Source organism: Zootoca vivipara, chromosome 2, assembly GCF_963506605.1.
Source record: "Zootoca vivipara chromosome 2, rZooViv1.1, whole genome shotgun sequence".
NCBI classification, from domain to species: Eukaryota; Metazoa; Chordata; class Lepidosauria; order Squamata; family Lacertidae; genus Zootoca; species Zootoca vivipara.
In genome coordinates, this window is record NC_083277.1 from 89,998,492 (window position 1) to 90,024,561 (window position 26,070).

The window sequence follows — 26,070 nt, forward strand, 5'->3', positions numbered from 1 at the left end:
AGGGCAGAATTACAATTAAGCATTCCATACATGGAATGAAAACTGATAGTAGAAATTGCACTCCTTATAAAAATGGGGATTAAAACTGCTTTATAAACCCACAAGAAGCCATGAAAGATGAGCTTGGAAAGTAGGGTCCTATGAATTCTCCTGCTAATTATTTAAATGTTTTGCAGTTTAGAAATAGGGGGGGAAAAATCTGTCATCACAATGGCAGAAGAAAAAGACAATAAGCTGCTGTTTCTGGAATGGAGTTTTTACCTTTTTTATAGCAGCTATGATGCTCCCTGGGTGACCTAGGGATAGTCATCATCTCTCTGTCTAACCTACCTCACAGGGTGGTTGTGAAGACAACATGGGGAGGGGGAAGAACCATGTATATGCTAGCTTCCTGGAGGAAAAAAATGAGGCAAGAATGCAATAATTAAAAAATCGAAATCATATGAATGAGCAAATTCATACATAAATACTTCCAAGCGGTCTATAGACCGAAGGCAGTCTATTGGTTTTAATAGGTCTACTCTGAGTAGGAGTATCATTGGATATCACTAATACAAGGCCATGGAACTGTAACTTTTCCCCAACACTATGAGAGGGGGGCGGGGATAGTAAAAGCAGTATATTGTGTGCCATAAACAGGAAGCATAAAGATTCGTAGGAAGGCATTTTGAGATGCAATTTGGCAAGCACATCCTAGCTAATACCCCTAATCTTAAATAACCAAGACAGACAGAAGAAGCACTTGAGCTCTTCACTGTGGGATTTCTGGAAAGGGCCATTATATTTGAACAGCTTGGTTGTAAAAATGATGTCTCAGACCTTGCAATGTGCTATGAATTCAGTCAGCTGCCTCATTGAAAGAGTAAGCCCCTTTGAGGATGCTGCTCCATTCATCTGATCCTTGGCACGCAGCATGGTTGCTCAGAAACAAAAAGCAACCATCACAAACCTCGCTGCAGGTAAGATGAAGGGTCACATCCCATTTCTACCCTTCTTCACCAGCAGGCAGATCTCACTGGCTCAGCACCTCTGGAAGCCTCCAGGCCATCCTGCAGGGACCACAGGGCAAGTCGGTCTTTCGAAAATCAGGTTTATCAGATCAATGCCATCTGCTACCAGAGCAGTGAGAGTCCTCAACAAGAGCTTCATCACACTCCCATCTAATCAAGCTGCTCTGAAAGCTGCTACTACACTCTGTAAGAAGGAAGTCCATATGACGCAAGTGAAAGACCCAAATTCAGTGGTCGCATCATAATATAGAAATGCCATGGTGTTGGTTCATTAACAAAAGAAAAAATCTGCCCGCAGACCATTCATAGGCAAAAGTTATTTCATTGATGCTGCCTGGAGATGGGACCTTAACCATTGCGTAACCCATTGTTCCTGGAAAAACTCCCTGGGGCATGAGAAGATCAATGGTCCTCTAAGATGACCTTTTAGAGATGATTCACATTATGCCATGGTGTGAATACTCAATACATGGTATGTGCATAGACTAACTACACACAGACACAGACACAGACACAGACACAGACACACACACACAGAGAGAGAGAGAGAGAGAGAGAGAGAGAGAGAGAGAGAGAGAGAGAAGAGAGAGAGAGATCTAAACATCAAACTACATTTTTCATTAAAAAAGGTAAAGGTAAAGGGACCCCTGACCATTAGGTCCAGTCGTGACCAACTCTGGGGTTGCGCGCTCATCTCGCATTATTGGCCGAGGGAGCCGGCGTATAGCTTCCAGGTCATGTGGCCAGCATGACAAAGCCGCTTCTGGCAAACCAGAGCAGCACATGGAAACACCGTTTACCTTCCCGCTGTAGCGGTTCCTATTTATCTACTTGCATTTTGACGTGCTTTCGAACTGCTAGGTTGGCAGGAGCTGGGACCAAGCAATGGGAGCTCACCCCGTCACAGGGATTCGAACCGCCGACCTTCTGGTCAGCAAGCCCTAGGCTCAGTGGTTTAACCACAGCGCCACCTGGGTCGCTTGCACATTTTTCATTAGGTACATATTATTACTGAACTGCTATGCACTTCTCATATACACATTTCTGTATACAATTTCACCTATTTTACTATTGTTGGGTGCACACACACCCCATCAGCCCCGTGGTCTCAGTCAGGCTGACCCATCCAAGGCCAACTAGGGAGCCACTCACCCCAGATCCGATCCTGAATTAGTTTTTGTACAGGGGTAATGGTCACTGTATACCACATCACTGTCCTGCCAAAAAGGGACTTTGGACACATCCTCTGTAGATGCAGTGATTCCATGGCAAACATACAGTGGTCCTTTCACCAGGGGAAATATGACCCCTGGAAGTAGAAAATCTGAAAACCACCATCCTACAGGAAATGATCACCATTTTGTGAATCTTTCTCCATGGAGGAAAATAAATAAATCTAAACCTAATTAATTTATTGCCCCACTCAAGCTCTTGACTGATGATCTCCCATGACAATTTCTTAAAGAAAGTGATGAATTAGTTGTCCCTAGACTTTTACATGATACCTTCCCTTTTGGCTGCAGCTGTTTATTTACATTTGTTTAGCCTGCCTTTCTTCCATCCTGGAATTTAAGGTGGCTCCCAAGCATTTCCCAGGCTGACTCCCATCCTGGCACTCACTGGAGCCAGACATGCTTCACTTCAGCAACATTGCTGTATTATGTGCTTTCAGGCTGTGCCGGGAAATAAAAGTCCCATCCCACCTCATGCCAAAGCAAGGCTACTCTCACCACCACCACCACCAATGGTATTCTTTATGGGTGGAGCATCAGAAGGGTCAGGCCAGCTCTATCATTAAGCAGATGCTACCAACTGGGGGAGCAGCAGTAATGTCTCTCCTCAAACTTTCCCTCCTGAATCACATTCAGCTCTATGGGAGATAAACGTTGTGTGTGCCAAAGGCTTGCCATACTGTCTCATTGCTAGTGTTAAAGTAAGACTCTGCCACCAGTCCAGTCATCACTCCAGTACATGGAGTGGGTGGAGGCATCTTGTCCTTCGCTTCAGCTAGCAGCATGTATTGGGCTGGATGTGGATGCCACACTGCAGGGACTGGCCCTATGAAAATGCTCAAAATAAATAGGAAGCCCAAACCCCAATGATCTGTAATGGCTATTAGACACAGGAAGGAATTCACAAACTAACGTGCTTTGGAACCAGCAGCAGATGACTAAACAAAGGCACTGTCACAGATTTCTGCATCGGAATTGAGAATTCAAATGACATATTGTTTGCATTACAGAAGGCTCCAGTTCTGTCTGGGTATTCTACCACTCCACAAACGTTTTTAAATGCTTTGAAATTTCAGAGACAGAATTCATGCGGAGCTGGGTTATTTTTCACACTGTTGTAAGGCCCCATAACTTTTGTTGTTGTTGTAACAGAGTCTTAGGAGGAAACTCTGAGCTTCTGCCCAGACTTGTGTATCAGGCACCTGTGAGGTTTATTCATAGTAATCTATCTAGTTGTGCCCATGCACAGCAGTCGTGCTGTTTAGGACTAAGTGGCTGATTAGCACTAAATAGATGATTTAGCCAAACTGCCACATATAGGCTCCTGTAAAAGTTTCTGCAGGTAAAGAATAGAATAGAATAGAATAGAATAGAATAGATACTTTATTGTATGCCATCCCACAAAAAACAATATAAAACCACAATTACAGCCACACACACACACATACATATACACTCATCACAACTCCCGGGATCATATTATTTAGTTACAGCATTTAAGATGGTTATAGCTCTCGGATAGAAACTGTTTTTTATTCTATTCGTTCTTGATTTAATTGTTCTGTATCACTTGCCCAAAGGCAACGTTGCAAAAAGACTATATCCAGGATGAGCTGAATCCTGTAAAATATTACTTGCTTTTTTAAGGCAACGGGAGTTGTATAGTTCGTCCATAGATGGGAGAGGATGACCATTTTTGTAAGATGATTGATGCAAAGGAAGGCTCTCAAAGCAAATGCAAAGGAATAAGAAGGCAGGGGAGGGTGAACTTTGTGGGACAGCAGTGAGAAAACCAACACATTCAAAATTCCCTCCTCTCCACATCTGCTCGAACTATAGTGGTCCCTTTGCTTCTGGTGATCAGGGAGTTTTACTTGCATTCATGCACTTAGAAAGTGAATTCTCCACACAACCAAGGCATTCTTGGGGAATCTCTTGTGCAAAGCTATTGCCTGCAGATGTGGTGGAAGGCAGTTACGGAACAGTGATGGTAGCAGGAGTTCAGACAAACCTGAGGGCAGTTTCAGGGCCACATGGGGTAGTCTCATCCCTCTGCAACCAGCCATGCCTCCCATGTGCTGCATGCCAAGTGTTTGAAGCAGCCCTGAACCCATCTGCATGTGGAGCTCATCGGCGCAAGGGGGATTCTGGGCCAATCAGGATTTTCCCACATGTGGAAGAATCCAAGAATCCACACACACATAACTATACACATTCATTGCCTCTTTCATACAAAGACATAGCAGATTTTGAAGTCCCTGAGTCAGGTTTATGGAAATTGATTTCTCAAGGAGTTGAAGAGCTCATCTACACTTCTGCTTGCCCTGTGCCTAGAAAGCATGGGTCCAAGTGGTTTTTCCTCTTGCCCCACTCCTTTTCCAGGGAAAACCCACTCTTTAGTGCTAAATCAGAGAAAATCCAGAGAAAAACCAAATTGCCATTTGCTCCAGTTGAACTCTAAAGAGCAGTTTTCCCCAGAGGAAAGCAGTGGGACAAGTGGAAGTGTGGATAAGCTCTTACCCTAGCTGTGAGTTGTCAAATAGTGCATTTCAGAGGTAAGAGGAAAAATTGTGATTGGAATGTAAGGCACACTTGTGGACAGAGCAGGAGTCCAGAACAGGACATTACTCTGGAACAGAAGGAAAGAGGTGGGTTGGCTAGAAAAGCTACAGAGCAGAGTTTCAAACAACCCTAGGATTAGGCAAAGTGGGGGGAGGGAGCTTTCAAATAAAAGGATATGAGGTTATCAATTACTATATTTTTACTGAGGAAGCGTCCCCATTTGCATTTTCCATCTCAGGCATCAACAGATCGTGGGTGATTTCTGGAGAATCTCAAGTTACCACCTGAAATTGGTACCTTTGCTGCAATTTGCAAACAATCATTGTGGCAACTGGAAATTATTTCTGTATATTCCTTGGTATTCCATTGGATACCAATTTATTTTCCTCCCAATGCAGCTCTGGAGGCTCACTGGCAACATAATGAAACCTGTATCTGCTTCTACGGTTGTGCCTACATTGTGTGACCTTTTAACAATCCATCATTCTTTGATGGATTAGTGATGAATTCTAAATGAAAGGCATCGTTCTAAAAAAGAAAGAAAGAAGGAAAGAAACTGTAGGTCATTTGCAGGAGACTCTGATCTGGCAGAGACCTTTGTTTAATATCGATGATAATAACAATAGCAATAGATGTGAGCAGAGGAATTCTGTCAGTTTCCCAGCAGCACTGTAGACATCAACACCAAGCCCTGACTTTCTGAAAGCACTCAGCATTTAGTCTCCCATAGTGTGGCCACATTTTGTATCCATGTGCAATTCTGAAAGGCGCCACAACATTATGAACATTTCACAGCAGCATTTAAACATCTTGCTTTGTGATTTGATGACTGACTGGCCCGTTTAAATCCATAGGTGTTCAGATAAAACAGTCATTAGGGATTTATAACAACTCCACTAGATACAGCTGAGCAGAAAAAACAGAATGTCTGCTCTCTTTTTTCCCCCCTTAAAGGCAGCAGAATTGGAAGCTATTCAGACTGACTCCACAAAATGGAAAGGCTAAAGTGGGGGACAAGGCTATTTTATTGAATTCAAAGCATTTATACCCTAACAGAAAAGCTCCCAAGGCAGTTTACAAATCAATAAAAAATAACACAGTCCCTTTCTTCTAGTGTACAATCTAAAAAGTTGAGGCACAAAAAGGAAAAGGGATGGGGAGGGAAGAGGTTACACTCTTACGCACATTTCCTTGAGTGCAAGGACCACTGAAACAAGCCTCCAAATGTTGTTATTTGCATTTGTCCACCACATCATAACAGGCGTGCTCTCTGTTTGGATAGGATCGCGAAGCCTGTTGTAAGAACTAAGGGACACCATGAAATACATGCAGCAATGGTTTCTCAGTGGTGAAGCTGATCCCCTCAGCAATCTTTCCAGGAAAGCCTACACATCAACCCATTAGCTCAGTTCCCAAGCTGAGCAATTGTGATAAGCCAAATCTGAAGTTTCCAGGAGAAGAGATGCTGTTTCAGCTGCACTGGTTTGAAAATGATGAAGCACTCGGACCTCCTGGTAAGAGTTCCACACCTTCCAAGGAGGATGATCCTTTACACATTGCCCTTAATGGGCATGCATTTTCCTATATCATGCTTTCCTATTTCTGTGTTGATCTATGAGGAATGGCTGTGTCAATTCACGCCTAACACTAAGCCATGGTTTGGAAAATTAGCATGTGTTTGAACATCTGAACCCAGTCTACAGGCTAACCATGATTTGTTTTCTGCCAACAAACCATGATGTGAAGCCAGAAAGAGAAAACACAAGAGCAGCTAGAAAACTAAACAAGCTTGGGAGGAATAAACCAGGGCTTTTGCTTCTCTGTCTGTGAAACAACTAATAAGTTGTTGAACAAACCATGGTTTAGTGTTATGTGCAAATACAGACTCTGCACATTTTTTTTCATATGTATCAGATATGGAAGCTGATCACCAACTCCCTTGCATTAAGATCAGGACTGGGGAGAGAGAATATATTGTTTTGGTTGTTAGATGTGGAAGAAGGCATGTTTACATATGAAGATATTCCACAGGGATCATTATTCATATTGTTCACCCATAGCCAGGCCCCAGTTGTGATGAAAACCCCAGTTGTGATGAAAACTGCAAAGCCAACACAGCAATGGGGGAATTTACAATTAGACACTGGACAGCTTGATGGTAGCTCAGTCCTGGACATAATAAAAAAGGCTCCTATTTGGGAACAGGGATTGTTGGCCAGTGTGAAATATATGCCTACCTTTAAGGGGACACCCAAACTTCAATGAAATGTGGGCAGTAAAGACAACAGATGAAAACCATTGTTGAAGCTGCTTTTGCTTGAACCCAGCCAAGTACCGGTAAGTCCTAATCCTGCCGTGGCATTCACAATGATTAGGGAGATGGTGGGGAGAAACAGAACCAGCTTTGTATTCTCCTCCATCAGGGAGAAAGCTAAGCCAAGTATCAAAGAGGCAGTATTACGCGATAATCTCTTTTGAAGTCAACTAAGCATTTTGCAAACCAACAAAGGAATTTTGGGAACCAACCTATCAATTCCCTGCCCAGCCGATATGCTCTGTTTGGCTTTATTTTTTTTTAATGAACAACAGGGCAGGATTTATCTTTGAGGGAGGTACAAGAACTTCTAGAGAACAGACTTGGAAAGGCTTTATCCATCTGTACCTCCTGAGATGTAGGCTGGCATAGGGAAAAGGCCAACAGTGTTTTGGTTTTTCTTTTGGATTTTTCAGAGTAAACACCTAAGGATCATAAGAATCATAGAGTTGGAAGGGACCGTGAAGGTAACCCCCTGCAATGCAGAATTTTTTTGCCCAACATGGGGAGCAGGAGTATATATAGAAGAAGAAAAATGGTGGTAAAGGAAAGCGATAATGAAGTTATTCCCTCATAACAACCTGGTCCTCTGAACAAGAAGTGCCAAAAGAGCACCATTCCAGTGCTGATCTGTGAGAAGAGAAGCGAAAGAAAACGTTGACTAAACCAGAACAACTGTTTATAAGAACATGGCCTCCATTTCTCAGACCCCAGAATGGGACTCTGCATGAGAAAGAGTGTGTGTGTTCTTTCCCAAAGTCTGTAAAAGGGGCATTTGGGAGAGGCTTTCCATTTTTATTAGATTCCACAAGAGCAGTGTGGCTTTAGTTTGGGATTTAAAGGCACACCAGCTATGATTAAAAAGTTGGGTTTCAAGAATTATTGAGGAGAAGGGAAAGAAAGAGTCCCTAGCACAATTTCAGTAAAGCTATGCTGAGGTGGTAATAGTGTGATTTGTGGGAGTGGGAGCAAGGAAAAGCTAGTTGGGGAGGGGGGGATAAGATTATATTATATATATTTCATTACAGGCAGGCATTTCCCCCTCCTGACTTCCCACTGCAGCCAAAGAAACTGAAGTAATCTTAAACTTAAACCAAAGGTTTACACACAGTCACAAATAAGGGGGTCAAACACCCCCAGGAAGTTATTGAGTGGTTTCATTCCTTGCATTGTCACTGGCTAGAGATGCTTTCAAGCTCTCTAAAGCAAAATAAGAAAAGAATGTAGAAGCATAGGACAGGGGTCCCCAGACTTTCTGCGCGGCGGGCCGGTGCCCGCCGCGCCGACCGCGCAGTGGGCCGGAGGGCAGGGGAGTGCGCGCGCAGCGGGCCGGAGGGCGGGGGAGTGCGCGCCCGTGCGCATGCGCACACGCACACGGGCGGGAAAAAAATCGCCAAAAATCGCTTGTGCGCATGCGTATGGGCCTCCCCCGACCCGGAAGTGCACCAGAAATGACCTCTTCCGGGTCGGGAGAGGCCCATACGCATGCGCACAAAGGATTTTCGGCGATTTTTTGCCGATTTTTTAGATCGTCGCTGCGCCGCGCGCCGTGAGAGCGGGCGGCGGCAGCGGGCGGCGGGAGTCGTCGCGGGCCGGATTGGAAGGCCGATTGGGCCGCATCCGGCCCGGGGGCCGTAGTTTGGGGACCCCTGGCATAGGAAATGTACAAAACCATGAGAAGCTGCACGTTTCATTTCATGAGAATCATTTCCCACCCCCATCCTATTAATGGAGACAAATCACCCTCAGAAAGATATGTATTGTCATCAATATAAGAAAGAGGAAGGAGACCGGGAAAAACACTTTCATAATATTGACTTTCCAGCAAGGTTATTCCATCTAGCTCACCAACACGAGGGCTGGGTGCACATACAATGAATGTACAAAACACCTGTCTTTTGACTATGAAACATAATTTAATTCTCCCGCAAGTTCCAAAGATCTCAGAAACCCACTCCATGGTAACTCAGAGCAGGGCTTTTTATTGTGGCTGCCCCTGTTCTGTGGAACACAGGCACCCACTATCTGTACTTTGAACTGTTGAAGACATTTTTGTTTTGTCAGGCTTCCCCAACTGGATAAATGGTCTTTGCCACAAGCGTTCATTTCTTAGGATTTTGGTCTTGTTTCATATGTATTGAAGCTACTGTATTGTGTTTATAACTTTCAAAAATTATGTTATGTGTAAATTGCCTTGAGGTGGTGGTTTAGAACAGGGTCCCCAAACTAAGGCCCGGGGGCCGGATGCGGCCCAATCACCTTCTAAATCCGACCCGCGGACGGTCCGGGAATCAGCATGTTTTTACATGAGTAGAATGTGTCCTTTTTAAAAAAATGCATCTCTGGGTTATTTGTGGGGCATAGGAATTCATTCATATATATTTTTCAAAATATAGTCCGGTCCCACATAAGGTCTGAGGGACAGTGGACTGGCCCCCTGCTGACCCCTGGTTTAGAAGATAAATAATAAATCTGTTGTTGTTGTTGTTGTTGTTGACTTGGAAAATGTTATTATTCAGATGCAACACATAGTTGACCAAGAATACAAATATCGGAAGGGTTGATACTTAAAAATGGATGGCAAAGCAATGGAGCAATGTCATTTGTGTTTATTAATCCACACAGAAAAAGCCTCCTACTTAATAGCACCACTTACAAAAATGGCAACCATGGACAGCACTATTCTCTCAGATCCCAATTGCATGTTATACAGAACTTCCACCATGACCTATTTTAAAAACAGCCTTCATATTGCTTCCAGGCAATTTTACCTTTGCGAATGCTCTTTACACACACACACAAAGATGTGCTTCCAAGTAGCAGTCTCACTCCTGCTCTTTTGAAGTTAAATGGAACTTTAAATTATTCCTTTCCTGTCCTCTCTCAATATTGCACAGTTGTTAAGGAGAAAGAAGCTACGACACACCGACACACACGTACACTGCACAATTGGATCCTTCAACATCCCACTTATGTATGTGTCTTGTGCTGCAGAGACACAAATAGCCAAATTGTCACTCCACATCTATTTTGTTTCTCCCCCAGAATCAAAGTTGCATATCAGAGAGACTCATCTGCTTCCAAATGGGAGCAGTCAATTGTACTCTGCATTTGGGGCTAGGAGTACTGCTAGACAGCTGCTCCCTTCAGCAGCCAGAGTGCTCTTGCTCTGCTCCTCTTCTGACTTGATAACATTTTGGAGATGAATTTAGAGAGAATTCCACCCCTCTTCTTTTACTACCCACTATTGCTGGGCTATCAAAAAGGCAGACATCGGGAGCTGTCGGTCAGCTTGCCCAATTCACTGAAGTCCAGACTGTGTTACTATTAAATGCATGATACTGTCTATATGATTTTAAAACATTTAAAAGGATTCCCTTCTCCACTGCAAACCTGCCTATGATAAGGCTATCAATGACTCCTAGCCACAATGGCCAAGTTCTCTGCCTTGACTATCAGAGGCAATATGCCTTTGGATACTAGTTTCTGGGGGGATCACAAATGGGGGGGAGACTGTTGTGCTGAGGTCCTGCATTTAGGCTTCCCATAGGCATCTAGTTGACCACTGTGGAAACAGGAGGTGCTTGACTGGATGGGTAATTGGCCTGATCCAGCTGGACACTTCTTATGTTCTTATCTTCTGAGAGCATTACCCGAGGTTCTGCCCCAGGGACCTCCCTCCCAGCCCAGCCTTTGGTTACTGGGAACAAAGCCTTTTCTGTAGCCATGCTCTGATCATAGAACTCTCTCTTCAGTCATATTGGTCTGGAAATTTTTGCCCCAAGCTGTCCTTGTTCTCCCAGTGGTAGACAATATTTTTGTGCTTGATATTTTTATTTGCTCTTCTGCATACATTGAATCTTAGGCAATTTTAAGCTGGATTTTGCCTGCGTTTTTGTGCTGTTTAAATTGGGAATCGTAAACTGCCTTGAAGGCTAATCAGGATGGAAAGGCAGGACAGAAATGTTTTAATTGAAGGTGATGTGTGACAGGATGTTATCACACTCAGCATTTCCTACATCACTGCTCCAATTCATTGGCGGCTGGGGTTTTTTTTGGGGGGGGGGGTGAGCAAATGCTGAGTGCCCTGTCATAATGTTTTAACTAAATGCTACAAGGTGGATGGGAAGCTTTTTTGGCCTGAGGGCCACATTGCTCTCCAGGGGCCACATGCTGGTGGGCAGAGACTCTTGCCTTTATACAGAAGGCAACATTCCAGGCACACAAAGAGATTTCTGCATTAGCCAGTGTGGCATAATGTTTAGCGTGTTAGACTAGGACAGGTATAGGCAAACTCCGCCCCTCCAGATGTTTGGGACTACAATTCTCATAATCCCTAGCTAACAGGACCAGTGGTCAGGGATGATGGGAATTGTAGTCTCAAACATCTGGAGGGCCGGAGTTTGCCTGTGCCTGGACTAGGACATGGGAGGCCAGGGTTTAAATCCCCACTCAGCCATGAAGTTCACTGGCTGACCTTGGGCCTGTCACCCTCTCTTAGTCTAACCTACCTCACATGCACACCACCTTGAGATCCTTAGAAGATAAAGGTGGTATAGAAATCTATTAAGTAAGTGCATTTCTCTATCCACTATCCAAATAAGTCAGAAGTGCTATCACAGTTCAAGAATACATTCCAGCCAAGCAAAAGCACAAGGGTGTTACAGAGCACGGCTGGTGGGGGTGTGGCCTAGGGAGAGTTCCAAGGGCCAGAAATAGTGACCTGGAGGGCAGCATTTGACCCCTGACCCTGAGGTCCCCACTCCCTTGAACTAAAGGCAGATTCAGATGACATGCACACAAATTGAAGGAATGCACAATGAGGATTATGGGACTGCTCAGGATGTTCCGATGTGTGTGTACATAGTCCTCATGTTCCTACAAACTGGGACAAGAACCCTCTAAGCAATAGCAATGGATCTTGAAAGACTTTCTACTTTTGCACATACCCTTGGGAATGCCACACTATGGTGGCACAGAAAGTCATGCAAGAAACACTGAAAACTGTTAAAATATAACACTTTCAACATCATACGGTCCTTCTAAAGCCTGTTGGTCTTACTAGACAAAAGCAGGTGACCATTTGCCCTGTAGAAAAATGAGAATGTGCTACTCCTTCAATCGTCTGGTGTGAGATGTTCAGAGCCAATGACAGAGGACTCGGCTTAGACCACAGAGATCAGCAACAGACACAGAACTGCCCCTCTCTGCTTCCCCAAGGTGAAACAAAGGGATGCAAGAGTGATTACAGGCAATGAAACTGTACAAAGTTAAATGTCATAGAAAAGCAATTTGCTTTTTTCTCAGCCTCTGCTCTCCAACCATCCGTCTCACAGGGCTATTGTGTGGACAGATCAAATAAGGACTGCAAAAAGGGAGGAAAAACCATTAAAATCTTATGTGAAGGGAGAAACAGTGGCAACCACAGCATTAGATATCAAAGCAGTGTGTGCCAGGGCAAACTTGCATGGCTAGCATACTCCAGAAGAGACCACCAGGAGTCACGGCCCATGCTTTCATTCATGATTACCTTCCTAGGCCATCAATGACAACCCCAGAATTCTCTCCCATTTTAGTGTTGCTTCAACCAGTTAAATGTAGGGATGACAGATTAAAAACACAGGCCATCATTTTTGCCTAAACTCTTTGCTGCAGCAAATGATGATATCGTGACAGGTCAGGTGAGATGGGAGGCAGGAAGAGGAAGGGTCCCCATCTTTACCACACTGTGTGGTGAGTGCGGATACTGACTGGCCAGGACTTATGGTCCATGAATCAGACCTCTTACTTTTGGAAGGGAGTTCAGAGGACCCCACAGATGTGGAGGGCTGGGTGTGGAAACGATCAGGAATGAAGCTTCAGAAGGTAGCACCCTACTCCCCTGTGAAGGGACCCACAGAAGCTTGCAGGGACATTTATTTATTTAAGACACTTATACACTGCTATATCATTTGCTATTCTAAGCAATGTACGTAAAACAAACCATATAGAAAATCACCAGCTCATGGTCTGAAGAAGTGGCCCCTGGAACTTTCAACAATGCAAGGGCTCTATCAGAAGAAAAACACATCAAGGACCCTTAGAGCTATGACCACTATCTCAACTGGGGAAGGAGAGCTAAGCAGGTAACACCAAACCTGCCAGCAGGCCTGCTTAAGCTTTCTATTGGTTTTAGACCTTAGCTTGTTGCCTTGCATGCCTATGTGCAAACCAGACTTTACCCATATTCACTCCTGCTTCTCTCAACTCCAGCATGCCTCCTCTGAAGCAGGATACCATTTATCCTTGTGCAACTCTTTCACAACATTTTACTATCGCCAAAATACGTTGCACAGGGTCTCCAGAGGGACACACTGCAAAGGACTTATATTGAGGTAAATAACAAAACTCTCAAGCATTGAACAACGTGTGTGTGTGTGTATGTGTGTGTGTGTGTGTTGTACACAACTGATACAGTTTACATAAAGTCGCAACACAATAAAACAACACATTGCCTTCCTGAAGTTCCCTCGTTGGGGCTGCATCACCACAAAACATCTTCGGAAGCCTGATCTTCCTGCTGGCCAGAGAGGGGGAAATGGCCTCCTCTTCTTCACCTCAGTCTCCTCAAGAGCATCGGCACTTGAGAAACTGAAACTGGCAACCCTGCCCCTCAGGGTTCAGGACCTTACAGAGAGGAGATAGTGGGCATGATCCCAACTGCACTGAGGCAACTGCCTGTCATGGTGGCCGCTCTCCACTTTGGCTCTCTTACTGAGCGTGTGCAGAATCATTAAAGCAGTAGACATCAGTGGGTTACACTTGCACATGTATAGGGTGCAGCTGACCTCATCAGCCATGGAAGGTGTTGCTGACCAATGAGCATTCTTTTTTTCTTTTTTTGCTCTTGCAGTGCATAGTTGTTTATTATTATTATTTTTTATTATTATTATTATTATTATTATTATTATTATTATCATCATCATCATCATCATCAAGGATTTTCTTGGTTTACAGAAATATGTGCAATGTCTCTTGTAACATTTTTACAGATCAGTTTCATTTATTGAGACATTGGGAGGGAAAGGGGGAAAGAGATAGATGGGGGAAAGGTGGATGGGGTGGGTTTGGGTGATGATGCTTCTATTTTACTTAATATATGTGGGGGTTTTGTCAGCGTCGCTTGTGCAGGTTCTCTGTTGTTTGCTTGTGTGTGTTCCTTTGGTGGTGTGAGATGGGTTGGCCTAGGGCAGGCATGTCCAACAGGTATTATTTGTTTGTTTGTTTGTTTGTTTGTTTGTTTGTTTGTTTATACCCCACCCATCTGGCTGGGTTTCCCCCACCACTCTGGGTGGCTTCCAACAAAGATTAAAATACATTAAAATATCACAGATTAAAAACTTCCCTAAACTTCCCTTCATGCTTTTAAACAATACAATTAAACTTTCTCTAAAATAAATAAATAAATAAATAAATAAATAAATAAATAAATAACTTCCCTAAACAGGATCTACTGGTAGATTACTGGGTGTCTGTGGTAGATCATTGGTAGTTCACTGGCTCCCCCCAAAGAAGCTGAACAACTGTGGCTCCCCTAAAAAACCCCTCATTATTTTACCTCCTCCCTGAAAAAAACTCAACCCCCCAAAAGGGGGTAGATCACTGCCAGTTTTTAACTCTGTGAGTAGATCGCAGTCTCCTGGGAGTTGGCCACCCCTGTCCTAGGCTATGATTGTTCATTTGTGGTTGGCTGTGGTGGTTTTTGTTTCACGTGTGAGTGGGGTGGGTGGGGGTTTTGAATCAAGTTACCCATATTGATTTGTACGCTGTTGGTGGATTTTTGTCATTGTCTTGTTGGGCTGTGTATATGATGAAAGGGAGCCATACCAGGGTGAAGCCGTCTTCTTCTATTTGTCCCCGTGTTAGTTTCAGTTTATTGGTTAATTTTTCTAGTAAGGCTGTTTCCCATACTATTTGGTAACCAATGAGCATTCTGAACCTGACCCAGCCTATCCCTGCGACTACCGCCACTTCTTTATGCCTGTCAGTAAGGGTTGAGGGGCTCCCTTTCTTTTCGTTCACCATTTGGTGCAAGGGAGGGGAACATTTTCCATTCCAAGGCCACATTCTCTCATAGGGAAGTTTTTCATATTTAATGCTGTATTGTTTTAATATTCGATTGGAAGCTGCCCAGAGTGGCTGGGGAGACTCAGCCAGATGGGCTGGGTACAAATAATAAATTTATATTTTATTATATTATATTATATTATATTATATTATATTATATTATATTATATTAATAGCCAACGTTCCGGGGGCTGCATGCCACTGGTATGGCCTGGGGAGGAGCCTTGGGGCCAAACAAAGAGGTCAAGAGGGGCACAATGCAAATGGCCCCCAGGACTAAGATTCCCCACATCTGGCCGAGTGGCAACAGCCTTTCCTACTTCATCAGCTATGTGACTTAAAGGCAAAAGCTATTATTCAGGTTGCTGATCTGACAAACATAGTCAAATGAGTGATATGGAGTTACCTTCGGTCCTGATGGTGAATGGAGAGTCCGCCAGTCTTTTGGCTGAAAACTGACCTCCCAGTGATGTCATTAAGAAGCAGAGAGTGAAAAATCCAATCCCAACCACAAATATCCTATAAAGGGAGACAAAAGAGGAGGCATCATCAGGTATAAAGCTAAGCAATACGCAGGAGAAACTCCCTACAAATTCCCGCTACTTTGAAGGAGCTTTAAGGACCATTTCCATCCCTCTGAAATCTAGCATTGCTTCCAGGAGATTTGGATCTGCCCTTGGAAACACACTTCTGGGAAGAAGGTTTTTTTCTACTAGCACAAGTGTGTGGAGTTAAGGGTTCTTTGCCATGGGGCACGTGATGCTTTGACACAATCTGATCCTCAATCAACCGTAGGCACTTACAAAGTGACTTCGTTGCTCCCTTAAGTAAGAAATGTCAAACCCAGCCATCAAAACTTCACCACTTTTTTCCCCCTCATACTTGTTGGATTGAATAAGCTGCAGGGCAGGAGTAAACATTGTGTTAGCTGGAAGAGAACACGGTACTTCTCTCTGCTAAACAAATTAATTGTACTTAACAGGAATAAAAGCTGCATGTGTCAGAACACTCACCACAGGGCATAAATCCACTGGGATGTTCTCCTGCACAAATGTCAGAGTAACGCTTTTTGCACAGCTCCCTGTCATTTCTGAAGTGTATTTAATCATTTCACCCACTGCCTACTTACTAATAAAATGAAAAATATTGTGCAGCCTAACTTTAGCCAACCTTTGTCTTGGACCTCCAGGAGTTAGGTGTGTAACTATATGACATTTATACCAGATCTGGCTAATCTAGAGACTTTATACTAGCTGCCAACCATAGGGGCCCATGGTGCTCCCTCCTGTTCTCTTTTAACCCCAACGAAGATCGCTCTGAAGCCTGAGCATGTGCTGTTCTAGGTAGCTTAAGAGTCAGAGACTATTGGAATGCTACATTTCACAATGGCAGACCACCAAATCAGACCGTTGTATGCTGTTCATCCACTTCAACAACAATATCTTTTCTCCCCAAAACATAATATAATGATGTGGTACCTGGTGTGTGTCTAATGGGGGGTATTTAATTGTCAGGGTGGGCCCTGCTTTGTCTTCAGCCTTTTCTCCAGATTCTTCCCATTGATTTTATTTTTACACACACACACACACACACACACACACACACACACACACACACACACACTCATCATTATGCCAGACTTGTTTAGGCTTTTGAATCTTCATAATTATAATCGAGCAAGGAGTGATGGTTAAACACTGCATTTAATTACTAATTTAGACCACTGGAGAAGCAGGGGGAGAAAGAAAGAAAAAAGAAAGAAAGAACTGAAAGGAGGGGAAACAGTCAAATGAGTTGCCTGGTTTAGAAGAATCTCATTAGAAGATTAAAAACTTCAAGACTGCAAATGCATTTCAGAGGATGAAACTGCAGCGCCTGCGGTACCCGACAGGATCAGAATAAGTAAGTTACAAGAACTTCAATGGGGCAATATGGTGATCAGATAATTATGTTCACTCTGGTTTTCCTCAAGCAAAAATAACCACTTGCACAGTATTTGATTTCCACCCTACCCCATTTTCCTAAGCCATATAATTGTCCCAAGAAACCCCCGTTTCAAGATGCACCACAAAGGGGAGCCTTCTTATTCTTGACAGCCCAAAAAACCAGAGTGTGGCTTTGGATGTTTCTGCTTGCAAAGGGAACAAGAGCAAAAAGCCACCAATTTGGTTTCCCCCACCACCACTTTGGGGGAGAAATTCCAAAGGCCACCACTGTCACTTAGTGTCACATCCACATTTAACATAAATGTTAGTGTAGCCCAAGCTAATCAGTACCATTCATTTGCCACTGAGAAAGTAAGGAAGAAAACGGCACATGTAATAAGAAGTAAGGAAAGGGTGAGCACACTGCATTAGAGCACAATACGGGGGGGGTATTGTTTTGGTGTTTTGCTATGTTATGCATTTTTGTGTTCTGGGATAAAGGGTGCACATAAATTTAATAAATAAATGAATGTCTTTAAGTGCACATAGCAGCAAGATACAGTGATGGGTGGCTTTATATGAGGATTCGGCAAATTCATGGAGAATAAGGCTATCCATGGCTCCTATGCCCCTGAATACCAGTTGTTGGGACTCACAAGTGGGGAAGCTGTTGTTGAGCGCAGGTCCTTCTTGTGGGTCTCTCACCGGCATTTGGCTGACCACTTAGGAGCACAGGATGCTGGACAAAATAGTCCTCTGCCTTGATCCTGTAGGGCTCCTCTTATGTGGGAAAAGGTTTCCAAGTCTGTGGCTGCCGCATCATAACATAATATCACAATTATCACTTAGTTAAAAGGGGGGGGTCTTTTTTGCTAATAGGTGAGCAGGTGCTGGAGTCCAGTGGCATAACAGTTAAGACCCAGCATTAATCTGCAGTCAAATTAGGAATGTTCACAGTGTCCTTCAACCTGACTAATTTCTCTCTGCTTTTTCATTTTCTTAAGAATAGAGCAATTGAACAAAATGTCACATTGCACAAGGATCATTTTCAGCTGCTATCAATGGGAAATACCCATCTCCTCAGGTTAAACATGATCACATCCAACTTCCTCAGTAACAGTAAAGGTAAAGGTAAAGGTAAAGGGACCCCTGACCATTAGGTCCAGTCGTGACCGACTCTGGGGTTGTGGCGCTCATCTCACGTTATTGGCCGAGGGAGCTGGCGTACAGCTTCCAGGTCATGTGGCCAGCATGACAAAGCTGCTTCTGGCGAAATCAGAGCAGCGCACGGAAATGCTGTTTACCTTCCCGCTGGAGCGGTACCTATTTATCTACTTGCACTTTGACATGCTTTCCAACTGCTAGGTTGGCAGGAACAGAGACCAAGCAATGGGAGTTCACCCCGTCGCGGGGATTCGAACCGCCGACCTTCTGATTGGCAAGCCCTGGGCTCTGTGCTTTTATTTATAAATAAAGGAAGATCACATTGTACCAATCAATTTGGCTGTGGTGCACTTTACAGAAGCCAAGGTTCTTATTTTATTTTTTTGTTTATATACTACTTTATGTACTAGTGGTGGAAATAGCCTAGAAATTTTAGAAAACAAACACGGCGCAAGACTCTTGCAGGAAGGGGTCCCATGAGCATCCCATGGCAGCAATCAAGGCCAAAGGGGGTGGAGGAGAGATGGATGCGTATTCTCATCATACACAGAAGCCTTTCACTCCAACTCCCACAGAGGCCTGTCGGTGGTGTGTCTTGCTGCCTTTTTCAGCAATGCAGCTTTATAGAAGACTCTTTGAATACAACTCTAGGTTACAGCAGTTTTACCATACCCTTGTGGCAGCTAGAATATATTTACATAGGTTGCATGCATGCCGATTTCAAGCAGAAGGCTAGTCTTTCTACATCAACATCTCACCTTCTTTTGGTTGGCTATGTCTCTGGACCACATGCTTCAGTCCATAGTGCAGTCCAAGGGGAGTTTCTCTATTACAATCTTGTATGCACAAGCTTCTATGACCACATGTTGTTTGGGCTTGTTTTTTAAAGATGGGAATACTCAGGACAGCGGAGGTGCCTGCTATTGTGTGTGTTGGATTCTCAACAGGCATAGGTAAACTCGGCCCTCTAGATGTTTTGGGACTACAACTCCCATCACCCCCAGCTAACAGGACCAGTGGTCAGGGATGATGGAAGTTGTAGTCCCAAAACGTCTGGAGGGCTAAGTTTGCCTATGCCAGATCTAGAGAATGGGGTGCGAAGCCTGAATGTATTTCCACTGCCCTTCGTACACCATAAATATATTTGTCTTTATCATTATAGGAAGCTGCCATATACAGAATAAGGTGGCTTGGCCTAGCTAGCTCAGTATTATCAACAGTGACTGGCAGTAGTTCTCCAGGGTTTCAGACAGGGCTCTCTCCCAGCCCTAACTGGAGATGCTGTGGGTTGAGCCTGGAAACTTCTGCATGCGAAGCAGATGCTCTCCCACTGAGCTTCATCTCTTCTGCTAACAAAACTATACACTTCAGCATGAAAGAAAGAAAGAAAAGAAAGAAAATTGGCCCTGAAATTAGTTTGAAACTTCTCAGCTTTTTTTAAAGACCCTAAAGCTAGACAGAAAAAGTAGTCTACTCCAGCCACTCCCTCCCCATGCCATCCTTCATCACAGCACAATAAGACGGGTTCTGCTGTTCTATTAAGCCAACCGTCAGTCAACATGAGAGGAGGTGACAGCTCTCCCTGATGGCTGTGTATAGCCCATGACACAACTGGCACAGCCAGTGAATTGCTACTGAGAGACGTATCCGTCCATCCAGCTTCTAGTTTTGCACGCAACCCCATTTTAGAGCTCATCTTGCATTAGGCCAGTCAGCTTTGCCATGGACCTTAATAAGATCAAGGCTGGCACATTTTTTTAAGAACAGTAATACACACAATTCAGGAGGAGATGGCCTGGGTGGACCTCTCCCACATGAGCTCACCATGAGAGTTTCTCTGACAGCAAGAGCTGCAACCAATCACAGCCCACTGAGATGAGCACACCTGCATGATATACATGTCTGTCACATTCATGTTACACATTTGAATTACCTTAGGGATGTTACACACAGTGACAAACCTGGCTTTGCCACCTAGCATACACCCCACAAGGCAGCACTCTGACAAGGGGTGTAGTGGTTAGACTGTTGGACTAGGACCTAGGAGACCAGGGTTCAAATCTCCACTCAGTCATGAAATGAATCATTGTCCCTCAGTCTAACCTACCTCAATGGATTCTTGAGGGGATAAAATGGGGAGCTCCTTGTCAAATATAACTGTAATGATAGATAGATAAGGGTGGTTAGAACATGGTGCTGATAACACCAAGGTTGTAGGTTTGATCCCCATATAGGACAGCTGCATATTCCTGCTTTGTTTGGGGTTGGACTAGATCAGTGGTGGCCAGACCTGGCCCTCCAGCTGTTTTGGGACCACAACTCCCATCATCCCTAGCTAACAGGACCGGTGGTCAGGGATGATGGGCACTGTAGTCCCAAAACAGCTGGAGGGGACTAGATGGTCCTCAGAGTCACTTCCAATTCCACAAGTCTATGATTCTATTATAAATGAATGCATCTGTGTGACACATGCGTTTTCAAATACCTGCTCGTCACATTCTTGATTTTGAGGTAAATACATTACAAAGGGACATTTGATGGGTTCATCACAGTTACACCTGGCCCACACTCCTCTTTACATAAGCCTCTCATTCTTGTCCTTCTGTAAAGGGAATAAGTGCCTTAAACCTTTGTGACTGTGTACCTAGTCACTAATCACTACAAAGATGAGTGTTTGCAATTAAGACCTTCTGAAATTGAAGTTCTTCCCCACAATTCAAAAGGAGCAAGAGTCAACTGCAGTTTCTCTGTGAAGTGAGGGGAAATCACTATGTATATGTTATTATTTCCTATGTTCCAGACAAGTACTGGCTCAACTTAAGCCGTGCATGCAGCAGTCATGGTTTCATCTAAGTACTCCTATTCATAACAGGAGTCGAGGCACCTGAGGATGAGAACTCAGAATGGGCTGGGGGGGGGGGCTGATGAGGCAGATGCCCCAGAGGCTGCCCCTTCTCTGCAAATGGAGGAGGAGAAAGGCTCAGGGATGTGACCTGCTCTGGCAGAGGGGTAGGATTCACAGGGGGGGGAGGTCTAGCACTTCCCCCTCGGGAGAGGCTGCACATCAATAGAAAAGAGAAGTTTCAGCCCCCTAAGCAGAGTGCCCACCTGCAAGACAGGAATTCCCACAGGGATGTGAGTATCCGAGCATTCTCTGCCTCTGCTTAAAAGGGAGAATCTCTGGAACAATGTTGCAGCTCTTGTTCAGTCTTGGACCTCTTGCTACTAATCTCAGACTCCTGAACTTTGGCCTTCATTCTTCTTTGCCTTGCAGGAGCATCTGGTCTAGATTTTGCTCTAACCTAACTGCCAAGTTTGTACCATTAGACTGCTACAATACTTCTTTACTTGCAAGTAATGGCACCCATGGTTGGTTTTGGATGGGAGGCAGGACAAAAGCTGCCTAAGGATGCAATCCTACACCAGCTCTGTGGGACCTCTGGGTAGAAATGTATAGGAATGCACTGTGAGATTCCTAAATGACATTACTGCAGTGCCAATGTAATTTTTTTATGATACAGTGGCATACCTATTGGTACACCCCATGTGAATCAATAAAATACACAGTACTTATAACTTAATTACATTGAAGATTTCTATGCTGCCCGTGTATGCCAGGTTGGCATACAATGATAAAAAAAGCACAGTCAGTCCAAGACATTTGCCGCCTGAGGCAAAGGGAAAGAGATTGCCCCTCCTATGGCATGTGCAGAAGCTGAACAGCCTGAATCTCATTTCAGCACCACAAAATTGGACAGCGTCCTCCACCACACCTCCTAATGGCAGCAGGCTATTTTAGTGGGTGCAAAGTAGATCACACAGCACACACAGCTCCCAACCTATTGCTGTTGCTCCCTGCCCTGCAGCATCTACTGCCCAAGGTGGTCACCCCACTTGGCTTAATTGTAGGGCTGGCCCAGAACAAAAGCAATAAATACATAGAGAGAGAACACTACAAGATGAAAACACCAGATGTGGCAATTAAAGGAAGACCATAAAATTCAGGCGAACGGATAAAACTTGCATTATTTTGCTGAAATACCTGATCACATGAAATGCCAGCTGAGAGTCCTCCATCTAGCTACCAACTACCAGCATTGTGATCAGAGAAATGAGGAGGAAGAGCCCTTCCATCATGATTTGATCCCGCTCCACAATCTGGTGCATTACTGACCATCATGCAGGTGTGAAGGGTTTAGGAGAACAGTCAAGTCAAGACAATCGGAAACACATCGGAGAGGGAGAGCTGTTCAGGTGCCAAAAACATTCCATTGTTACAACAATGTTTGACAGACGGGAGACATCGGATCATCCAAGGAGGAGGGAGGAGGGGCCAAAGAAGGCATAAGGCGAGGTGGCTAACCTGTGGCCTTTTTGGTTGTTGCTAAACTAGAATTCTCATCATCCCTGACCATTAGCTAGGCTGGTTGGGGCTGATGGGAGTTGGAGTCCAATGACATCTGGTCAACCACAGGTTCCTCACCCATGGTAAAGGGGCTGGGAACAATCCTGATGAACAGGCAGTGCAGAAGAGATCACAAGAGGAACAGAAAGCTCATTGGGGAACAGGATGGGAAGCATTGCGAGTGGACTGTTCTGTACATTATTTGGAAGCATAATGGCCCTGCTCTGCATGCTATGCACATGAAACTAACTGTCTTTTGTGAACTGCCCTGGGTAAGCTTAGTCTTGAAAGATGACATAAGTTGGTTTTTTTAAAGCAAATATATATTGAATGGTCTCTGACTGATGCCAAAATTATAGCATGGAATCCTGGCTGCCCTGACAAAGAAACGGTTGTGCTAGACTGAATGCAGAGGTATTTTTAATGAAGAATAATTTACAATATTCTTAGACTGAAATTCTCATAACAGTATGTTTCCCCCTGGTGAGTAGCTTTAAGGGAAAATTTTAGATCAGGAAAATTGCCATACCACATGTCTTCAAAGCAAATGCATGGGATTGCTAAGATATATTTTTAAAATGGAAATCCTGAAAATGGTTTCCTGCTGTCCCACTAAACCCAGAGGGCCTTTAAAAAACAACAACCCAAGCAACTCTGATAAGGACAGGCTGTTAGGAGTTTTTATTTTGGATGGGTTGCCAATGGCTTCAATCCCTTCACTCTGCACATACGTTTACTATCTCTTCCTATTTCTTAAACCCACAAACCTGCTTATTGTTAGCAAGGGAGACTAAGGTGTTGCAAAACCAACAGACAGCTTTGGAATCTTTGTTGTCCACTTTCCATTTTCATCTACCTAAGCTATTTACTTGACAGCTGTTTGCCAGGTAAGATAAGCAGTAGTTTTCTTATTAGTTTCATCTGAGTGAACAGCAGAGTCATCTCTCACCTCACGCTTCACCACAACCGTACTAGCCTAGTCCCGTGGTCATCAGCACCCACCACCACCCCATACTACAGATGTGAAATGGAGCTATGCAACAGCTACCTTCTAAAAATACTCAGCCTTGAAGGCAAGGGTGGACAACTTCTCGTTTTTCTGCTAAGGGCCACCTTTCCTTGGTGGTAGTCTGCCAAGAGCTGCATCTATCGGTGGGACCAAAGTTAAAAGTGCCACCTTCTCCCTATCTTTCATAGAATATTAAAGCATCCCACAAAGTTTTGGGGGGGGATTTAGAACAGGTGTGGGGAACCTTTAGCCCTCCAGATGTGGTTGAGCCACAACTACAATCCCTAGCCATTGATCACGCTTGCAGAGGATGATGGGAGTTGTAGTCCAGAAACACCTGGAGAACCAAAGGTTCACTACACCTACTATATCGTAACATTATATGCCATAATCCATGCCCCTTTTATATAACAGTCTTGCTCTTCTTGAGATCATTCTAGGGCATCCTTTCTCAACTTTGGGTGCCCAGATGTTGCTGTACTACAATGTACAATAACCAATGGTCAGAGGTGATGGGAGTTGTAGTTCAACAACACCTGAGGACCCAAGGTTGAGAAAGGCTGTAAAAGGTTCATGTACTTCTGCTGGGCAGCAGTGCAGTTAAGTGATTTTAGACCCTGGAATTAATATAGTGGGGGGGGGCAGGGGAGAGCAGCATTCTTTAGATGGCAAAGTGCACTTACTTCATTCACTATGAAGCATTATAAGCCAGTCCTGCTGCATTTAGGAGCCTTCCTGCTCACTCTTTTGAATGGGGCCCTGGACTGACTGACTGCATGTATTTAGAGCATTCATACCCCCCCCCTTCAGCCAAAGAGGCTCCCAGAGTGGTTCACATACCGTCAATTAGAACAAGACAGTCTCTGCCTGCAAGCTTACAGTATAAAAGACACAACAAACAAGGAAAGGGGAACAGGGAGAGAAGAAGGGAGGAAAGCAAACTCAGGTGTCAATGGTTCTAAGTCAAATAGCTGTTCTTACCGGTATTATAATGATATGTATTTCTTAGAAAGTCTTGCTCTGACAGCACCACTGCTGCTAAGTGCAGGGGTCCAGCCCTGGAGGGGATGGACCAAACAGCAAATTTAAGTTTCCCTCCCCCTTTGAAGCTCATCAGACTTCCTCACATCTGAATAACAAAACCCAGCATTCTAAACTTTGAAACAAAGAACTTGCTTTAAAATCCACCTAGAGCAAGTTCAATCAGTTTCACTTGCTCCTGGTTTTCTTTTCGTTCTTCATGCTCTTTTGGTATGTGTGTTTTTCATTTATGCACCCTTACATGACACAACCAAGAAAAGAAAAGTGCCACTGATAAAACAATCAGTGAATAAGCTTCAAATCTCCTTACATCATTTCAAAAGAAGATAGCAGGAAGTCTGAGCATGGATGAAAAAGGAGCCCCAAAACAAAGACAAGGGATGATAATGGCCCGATGAGGATCAACTGAAACACAACCCCTAAAAAAGCAAACTTTACATGGACACAGCAGTGTGTAGCTGGAATTCATTCATTCCACTGGGAGGCTCATGAGAAAATATATGTTATAGACCCAGAATAATCGCATAGCCTACAGCCGTCAATTTACACCAACCTATACCTAAGGATACCATGATAAAGTTTTATATTGCACTGATCCCCTGCAATATCTACAAATATCAATAAGGATCAGTTTCACCCAGAGAAAATAACCCCCAACAAATCCCAGCATCATGAATGAGCTAGCAAACACTCTGGCAAACAGGACTGGCATCTTCCTATTTGCATTCAGGTGAGTTCAAAAGCAAACTTGCTTCTTATTGCAGGCATGCAACTCAAATGGCCTCTCCCCTTAGAAAGGGGGGGGGTTGTCAGCATGCAATCTTTAAGTGGTAATCACCCCACCCACCCACCCCCCAGCATTCCAACAGGAAGGTATGTATAGGAGAACTTTACCTAAAAGGCCTCAAGGTGACGAGACATCTTCTGACCATTATTTTCCCATCTGAATTCACTGTAATCATTGTTCAAACTTTAAAAAAAGGAAGGAAGGAAAGCAGACATGTAACAAGTCCAATCACTGTTGTTATAAAGAGCCCGTAGCTGGAGGCATTATTATTTTTTAAGGATGTATATAGAAAAGCAATACAGAATTGACCTAATAATAAATCCAGGTATATTAAAGGAAATCCAATCTTCAGTTCCCTCCCAGGTGCTCTGCCTCTCTGTTGCCGTCTGCTTCAGAAGAAATAGGTGTGAACCCAGAAAAGATAACTGGATGGTGTTGATTCGTACAATGTTTTAGTCACATTTTGAATGCAGGTTGTTGTAGCAAACGCAGCAGCCCTCCCTTCTCCAAGTATT

The 26,070-nt window shown here is 44.0% G+C and overlaps 1 protein-coding gene across 2 annotated transcripts in view; it reads right to left on the reverse strand.

The window, feature by feature from the left end:
* MGAT5B (alpha-1,6-mannosylglycoprotein 6-beta-N-acetylglucosaminyltransferase B) overlaps positions 1 to 25,730 on the reverse strand; it is a 170,181-nt gene extending 144,451 nt beyond the window's left edge. For both annotated transcript variants that reach the window (XM_035107960.2, XM_035107959.2), the window contains exons 1-2: positions 25,663 to 25,730; positions 15,631 to 15,743 (exon numbers count right to left, since the gene is read on the reverse strand). In XM_035107960.2, the coding sequence (XP_034963851.2) occupies positions 15,631 to 15,743; positions 25,663 to 25,730 (181 nt within the window). The remainder of the gene's footprint in view (positions 1 to 15,630; positions 15,744 to 25,662) is intronic.
* Between the last annotated feature and the right edge of the window lie 340 nt (positions 25,731 to 26,070).